General features: G+C 44.0%; 2 protein-coding genes across 2 annotated transcripts; one reads left to right on the forward strand and one right to left on the reverse strand.

The window, feature by feature from the left end:
* On the forward strand, positions 1 to 3,224 carry LOC119336456 (zinc finger CCCH domain-containing protein 44-like). The gene is made up of 3 exons (XM_037608491.1): positions 1 to 245; positions 885 to 945; positions 2,148 to 3,224. The coding sequence occupies exons 1-3, from the start codon at positions 176 to 178 to the stop codon at positions 2,914 to 2,916; spliced, it is 900 nt and encodes a 299-aa protein (XP_037464388.1). The 5' UTR covers positions 1 to 175; the 3' UTR covers positions 2,917 to 3,224.
* A 572-nt stretch (positions 3,225 to 3,796) lies between these two features.
* LOC119341735 (non-structural maintenance of chromosomes element 4 homolog A-like) lies at positions 3,797 to 7,153 on the reverse strand. The gene is made up of 6 exons (XM_037613594.1): positions 7,036 to 7,153; positions 6,420 to 6,660; positions 6,246 to 6,336; positions 5,065 to 5,278; positions 4,880 to 4,971; positions 3,797 to 4,523 (listed from the first exon to the last, which is right to left on the reverse strand). Exons 1-6 carry the CDS (start codon positions 7,100 to 7,102, stop codon positions 4,008 to 4,010), a joined length of 1,221 nt encoding a protein of 406 aa, XP_037469491.1. The 5' UTR covers positions 7,103 to 7,153; the 3' UTR covers positions 3,797 to 4,007.
* Positions 7,154 to 7,195: the final 42 nt, after the last annotated feature.

Here is a 7,195-nt window from a genome sequence, read left to right on the forward strand (position 1 = left end):
CCTTTGCCCCAGCGCGACACCCCATCTTCTCCGGTTGTGAGGCCCCGTGCTGCCTCCTCCTCTCTCTCTCTCTCTCTCTATACCGACGCCGCCCCCGCGAGAGAGAAACCCTAGCCTAGGGTTTCACGCGCCGCCGCCGACGTCGACCCCGCATCGCCCTTCCCCCGAGCTCGCCATGGACGCGGGCCGCAAGAGGGCCGTGCCGGAGGGCACCAACGGCGGCGCTGCCGTCAAGCGCGCCAGAGGTGAGCAGCCTCGTTCTCGCCGCTCCTGTTTTCTGGATGGGGTTCCTTAGGGTTTTCGTTCCTGTTCCTTTGCCGGATCTGGGAAGCGCTAGTTCGCTTCGTTGCGTGGGTGGCGAGAAGCCCGTTTTGGTTGGTGGATGGGACGGGGAGATTGGGGGCTGCTAGGAGCTTGTGGCGAGTCTGAAAAATTTCCGCGGTCTCTATTGAAGGGGCTTGCCGCTTGCTGCCGTATAGGTTCTTGCGGGGATTTGTTTTTGTTTTTTTGCTTCCAAAGATCTGGAGATGTGATTCGTTTGCTTTTTTCCCGGGGGAGGGGGTTGGGGCAAATTATTAGCAGGATCTGGGCTAGGAGTACTATTCTGGTAGACAGGATCCTTTCTTAAATGTTCTGTTGTGTTAATTACAAGCCACGCTGACGTTGGCATCCAGTGCCCAAAGCAGAAATATAGCACGGATACTCCTAATTTAAATCATTGGCATAGCTCTGCTTGGGGTACTGGAGTTAATTCCAGCGTTGTGTTTTTATTACAATATGCTCTGTGCTATTAAATTGTTAGTATATGTTTTCTTACAAGTGCCAAGATTTTAGTAAAATCAACACGGTATTAACTGGTGCAAGTAATAAATTTGGTGTAGCAGAATCGGAGTCGGTTCAAACGGGTGTAGGAAGCAAATCGAAGCCATGCACCAAATTTTTCAGGTTATAATCCAACCTAAAATCAACTCCCACCTGGTAACATCTATTATTGTTATTATGCAATTTGCTGTTATTTTTCATTAAAATTCTGCTATATTGCTAAAAGTTGTTGTTGATGCTAACGAATGGGTCAAGCAAGGTTCTACTACAGGTTTCTCATCTAACTCAAGCTTAAGAATGAATACCCAGTGGAGTAAAATTAGTACAGCCGGTGTGTATATCGTTGTGAAAATTGGAAGAATGCAACAAGAATTATAAGGATATGTAACTTGCTTTCAGATGGAAAATCAGTCAGTAACACAATGGCACAGATTCACCTGCAGAAACCAAGATAAGAAGATTGAACATGTTAATGGGGAGCAATTGAGTGTTCATCATGAAATTATTTCATCTAGTTCGTTGATAATCCAGTATCACTCATGGATGTTTTGACTATCTAGTACCAATGCCATACCTACTTGCAAAGATATTTTTATTTATATATTTATAATTTCCATTGTATAATGGTATTTAATCTATGGAAGATGTTAAGCTATCTTTGGTTTTGTTATAAGTTACAATGTGTGTTCATTATGTAGAGGTAATCAGGTATCATGGAAGTAGAATAGCTCACGACAATTTCTAAAGTGTACTCATCTTATCATTCTAAGAAATTTCATTTTGTTTTTGCTTCTATTTTGATGTTCCATATATTTATACCATAAAAATTGACAGTAGTAGATACTCCCTCCGTCCGAAAATGCTTGTCATCAAAATCGATATAAAGGGACGTATCTAGAACTAAAATACGTCTAGATACATCTCATTTTATTCATTTTGATGACAAGTATTTCCGGACGGAGGGAGTATATAATGAAGCATCTGTGGTTGTCCACATAGTAGTGATAATGTGTGTACTCACCGAAAGTAGGATCTAAGTGTCGTCTGTACACTACACATCAAATGTAGAATCTAAGTGTCCCATAGTAGTGATTATGTTTGGCGGCATCTACATCAAGCAGCCCTTGCAAAACAATGGATGTCGTATATTGTACTTATTTTCATCCACTAGATCATTAGTTAATAAATAATACTGTCATCTTATTCAACTAAGTAGATCATGATCTTTTTTGTCAGTATTGGCTGCATTATGAAACATCAGTCGTTGCAGTTTTTAGATTGTTGTGTAAGTTTGCTTGCTTATGTGATACTCTCTCTGTGTGCAGCACTGCTGGTTGTCCCTTTGGATCGAGTTGCCATTTTCTCCATAACTTCCCTGGAGGTCACCAGGCTGTTTCAAAGATGACCAACTTGGGTGGTCCAGCTGTTTCAGCTCCTCAAGGAAGAATGCCCATGGGACCTGGTGTTCCTGATGGGCCACCTACACCCAGCTTGAAGACTCGCTTGTGTAACAAGTTTAACACAGCAGAAGGTTGTAAATGGGGGAACAAGTGTCATTTTGCTCATGGAGAGAGGGAGCTCGGAAAGCCCATGCTGTTGAACAACTCAATGGCACCTCCAATGGGACCAAGACCCAACGGTCACTTTCAGCCCCCACCGATGCCTGGCCCAGACATGGTCCCTCCCTCAACCTTTGGCGCTTCGGCCACAGCCAAGATCAGTGTTGATGCATCCCTTGCTGGTGCCATTATTGGGAAGGGTGGAGTCAACACGAAGCACATATCCCGAATGACTGGGGCCAAGCTGGCCATCCGGGATAACGAGGCAGACCCCAACCATAAAAACATTGAGCTTGAGGGGTCGTTTGATCAGGTCAACCATGCAAGTGCAATGGTGAAAGAGCTGATTCTCCGCATTGGCGGTAACGCCCCTCCTCAAGCAAAGAACCCAGGGAGGGGGCCTGCGGGTGGTGGTGGGGGAAGCAACTTCAAGACCAAGCTGTGTGACAACTTCAACAAAGGCTCTTGCACATTTGGAGACAGATGCCACTTCGCCCATGGTGAGAGTGAACTGCGCAAGTCGGCTGCGGCTTGAGAGATGCTTTTTTTTTTCCATCGCTTTTCATGATTAATAGTGATTAGTAAAGCCTGAGCTCCAAATCCGAGGCCATTCACCCATGGTCGTGTTGAGTTGCATAAGCCTGTTGTTGATTGATTGGGAGATACTGCCATGGCTTCGGTGTGATCAGCTCGCTGTAACTGATAGATATCCGAGAATGGATTTGCTTTTGAGGTTTATTATAGGCTTAGTGTATTGCCTGTCTTTTTGTCTCTCTGCTCCGCATCCAATTTTTGTACTGTTTCTAAGGCATTTTAATATGGCAAATTTAGTGATTCTATTTCCAGCGAGTTATAGAATCAAGCCAAACTTGAGTATCTTTCATGCGATGTTCTTGGTCAGTCTGGGACCGAACATCCTTGGTATTTTTTTTTCCTTTAATTTTTGACAATGAACAAGAGCTAGTACATTCGGTTTGGATACAATAAGATTGTTGATCCGGAGCATCATCTAGCCACAGCGTCCAGTCACCATCCAATCTCGTTTAAGAAGACTTTCAAAAGAGTGGATAACCCTAACAGTTGCCAGGAACTGGATGCCTCCAACAGTCAGTTCGCCTCACCCGAACGTGGTGCTGCCAGAAAGTCACCATCCAATCTCGTTTAAGAAGACTTTCAAAAGAGTGAATAACCCTAACAGTTGCCAGGAACTGGATGCCTCCAACATTCAGTTCGCCTCACCCGAACGTGGTGCTGCCAGAAAGTAAGTTGCTGAACCCAATTGGGTTCTTGCCATGGCGTAAATTGTTCCCCTTTGTCCATACGAGTGATAATTGCCGCTTGCTCTAGTACAAGTATATCTTTCACTGGATGTTCTTGGTCAGTTTGAGATGGAACACCCTTAGTAATCAAGCAGCTGAAAGCATAAGAGCTGTATAACGAGCCAGGTAGCTCAAGATAACTGCTTACAAATGCAGCAGTAAACCAACACTGCAAACTCATAACACTGATCAACATTTCTCTAACCCAGACTACTTTACACAGCATCCAAATCATACCTCTGGACTTGCCCACCCCTACAAAAGTCCTCTCAAAAGCTAGAGCTAGGTTAGTCGGATAAAGCTAGAGCTAGAGCCGGGTAAACTCTTTACCGACACCAAAGGAACCGCAAGACGCATGTGCACGGTGGCCGCCGGCGGGTGGATGGCGATCAGATCGCTTGCGCTTGTACGTCTGGACCATCTCCGGCCTGTCCTTGCCCATCTCCATGTCCTCCCGCTTGACCACCGTGCGGATCGCCTCATCCTGCGCATCCGCCTGCTGCTTATCCTCCATGGCTCCCTGCGTATTGTCCATGGCTGTCGCCTCGTCTTGCCGCGCTTGTGTGACCAGGCCCCGGTTCCTGCAGTGCTTCCTGATTGAAGTTGTGTGCGCGTGCATCTCAGGCTCGTTGTTTCCCCCGGACATGCCATGCGCAGGTGTCGCAGGATCCTCGTTGCCTCCCGGCGTGCTGCGTGCCTGGGTATTTCCTCCAGGCGTGCTGCGTGCAGGCATCTCCGCCTGGGTATTTCCTCCAGACGTGCTGAGAGAAGGCGGCCTGTGCAGCATCAGTTCTTCGCCCTCCGCGACGATCCCTTTCATGAGCTAGGAGCAAATGTAAAACAGATTGATTAGATTGGAGTGCGTGGCAAGTACATGGATTAGCCATGTAAATTCACCTTCCCAGCATTCACCCCAAGTACAGAAGAATATGTTTGGTTTGAGTGATAATCCATGAAAAATGATTAGCATTTAATTCACACCATTTTGTCATACGGTTGGTTTACGGTACTGGTCTAGTGTGTTTGATAAACTGTAATGTAAGACTTGTAATAATGAATTTATAACTTGTGATGATGGTGAAAACTGCATTATCTTGCAGAACCTCCCAAAAAGATTATGTGAACAGTACATGATCAGCACTTGATTGTGAAAATGGCAATCAATGATGTGGGTAGTACCTGCCAGTCTTTAAAATCGTATCTGAAGACAAAATGGCTGTATTTCACTTCTCCTGAGGCAATTGCACCAGCAGCAGGTGCATTTCTTGGAGCTGTTCCAGTTGATAAAATAATATTAGATATACACAACAGGATATACATGAAACAACACCAACAAAAGAGCAATAAAGCAACAAAACCCTTACAGAGGATATGATGGCCATCGTCATTCACATTCATTTCCACTCTGCCATCTTTAACTAGGAATGACAAAGCAAATATGTTCTCCACCGTTTGGGCAAAGGACATTCTGTTCAAAACAAGGTTTTCGAGTCTTGCTTTTTTCTTCTTCCTCAGAACATTAAACAGAGCAGCCATGTTCCTGTCTGTATCAGTCGTTGTTGTCTCTGGATCTGCAAGCTGCATAATAATAAGGCAGAATAGGTCAACATGTTATTAGACGTTGATCTTGCAAAAACTGATCATGGGATGACACAATACAAAATGACAATCACAAACTGATCTTGGGATAACAGAATACAAAATTAAATACAAACTGATCTTGCCAAACATCCATTTATGAATTATGAGCTAAATGAATTTGATAATTATAGACCAGACAGCAGATTCAGTTAGATGAGCTAAACATAGACTACTTGCATTTACATACAGTGATACAGCTATAGCAGAACAAAGAAACTATTCATGTGACCAGAGGTGCAACAACTAGTCTTGGTACAACAGAATACAAAATGAAGATGGCCAAACATCCATTTTACTAAATAAATGAGCTAAACAATTTTGATACTTGAAGGCAATTACTACTGATGGTAACATGTTAAAAAAAGGTTTATTGTGTGATGAAATATAGCAGAATGCTGCTGTGACATTAAGATGCAACCACCATCTCTATCACAAAAGATCAACAAGTGCAATGTAAAAGGTTTGTAGTAGTTCAGTAACCACACTGACTGCTAGGCTATGTAACATGTATATATTTACAGTAAGATTAACTAGGGAATGAATAGCCAATGAAGTATGAACCTGCCACTTGCTTCACAAGATGGAAACCAGTAGCAATTACACTAAAATTGCATATTGCAATGGAAAGGAGAACAAAACAAATTATTAAAGGAAACATGCCCAAATAACACTCAATTATGCAATTCACTTATACATCAATGTGCATATATTGGAGTTTACAATAGTAAACCCCACCTTACATAATCAAAGAAGAGTATACTTCTGCAGTAAATTGGCAGCAATCACCAAATAAATATGACTAAGTGTAGCAATTTAGTCAATATCAACTGCTATAGAGTGCATCTTTCAAGCACCAAACAGAAAACATAGATGACTCGGTTTAGCATCAAGATGATACACACACCTGTTCAGGGCAATCATTTCTACTCGGCCTGGCAGTCCTCCTACTGGTATGTGTTCTCCGTGGCTTCACTTCTGTCGTCATGGGACCAAACCTGTCAGAATAGTAGCCATACATAGTTAGTCAGTTGAAATTTGTAAGGCAGACATCAATGGAAAAAAATATTAGATGCCTTACATGGTGCAGCATCCAGGCACAGCCATGAAGACATGAGACGCAGCAAGCCCAACATCAGACCATCTCAACGAGGCACCCTCGCCATCGGCATCCCCTTGCACCCCAAACTTGTTGAGGAGTGCAGCAACTAAATGAGAAGGCGTGATTCCTAGTGCTGACTGGGACCTTACAGACGCCGCCAAACTGCTGGCAATGTCCAGCAATGCCTCTGCATCAGCTACCTGCTCCCTGGGATTGTGAACTACAGCATGAAGGCACAATTGATCAGTTTTTAGTAAATAGCATTCGCCAACAGCAAAATTGCAACAGAGTAGTAACAGAGCATATGGCGGAGAAGAAAATATTAAGTACTACTATTATTTTCTTCTGCGTTGTCGATTTATTGAATTTAAATGTCAAATATGCGTTTCCTAAGGCAAAAGCATGTTTATCACAGGGGCAAACACAGAGTAGCAGAGCAGCACAGATGCATCACAGTTTTGCTAACAGGAGACCCCACACACGGCTAAAACATAAAAAGGCATGAAACTTCACCTAACCACACATTACGCCTCGTCCAAACTGTGGAAGCAAATTTCAAAAAATGACGCCTGGGCGCGCGAGCGATCGTGCATACCATGGAGGTGCAGGGTCTCCACCTGCGAGATGACGGACTGGAACTTGACGGAGTCCGCGCTCGCCATTTCGTCCTTCTCGTCTGCACGAAACACAGCACATTAAACCCCGGGCTAAACTGTAAAACGGCACAGAAAAACTCCCCAAAACAGCAAGGCGAA

Source organism: Triticum dicoccoides, chromosome 7B (genome assembly GCF_002162155.2).
Source record: "Triticum dicoccoides isolate Atlit2015 ecotype Zavitan chromosome 7B, WEW_v2.0, whole genome shotgun sequence".
Taxonomy (NCBI): domain Eukaryota; kingdom Viridiplantae; phylum Streptophyta; class Magnoliopsida; order Poales; family Poaceae; genus Triticum; species Triticum dicoccoides.

Coding starts and splice junctions, on each gene's coding strand:
- LOC119341735 (XM_037613594.1), bottom strand. CDS start 7,102: ATGGCGAGCGCGGACTCCGTCAAGTTCCAGTCCGTCATCTCGCAGGTG. Junction 5,279..6,245: donor GAAATGATTGCCCTGAACAG/GTGTGTGTATCA, acceptor ATTATTATGCAG/CTTGCAGATCCAGAGACAAC. Junction 4,972..5,064: donor CGATGGCCATCATATCCTCT/GTAAGGGTTTTG, acceptor CAACTGGAACAG/CTCCAAGAAATGCACCTGCT.
- LOC119336456 (XM_037608491.1), top strand. CDS start 176: ATGGACGCGGGCCGCAAGAGGGCCGTGCCGGAGGGCACCAACGGCGGC. Junction 246..884: donor TGCCGTCAAGCGCGCCAGAG/GTGAGCAGCCTC, acceptor TTGGTGTAGCAG/AATCGGAGTCGGTTCAAACG. Junction 946..2,147: donor CCATGCACCAAATTTTTCAG/GTTATAATCCAA, acceptor CTCTGTGTGCAG/CACTGCTGGTTGTCCCTTTG.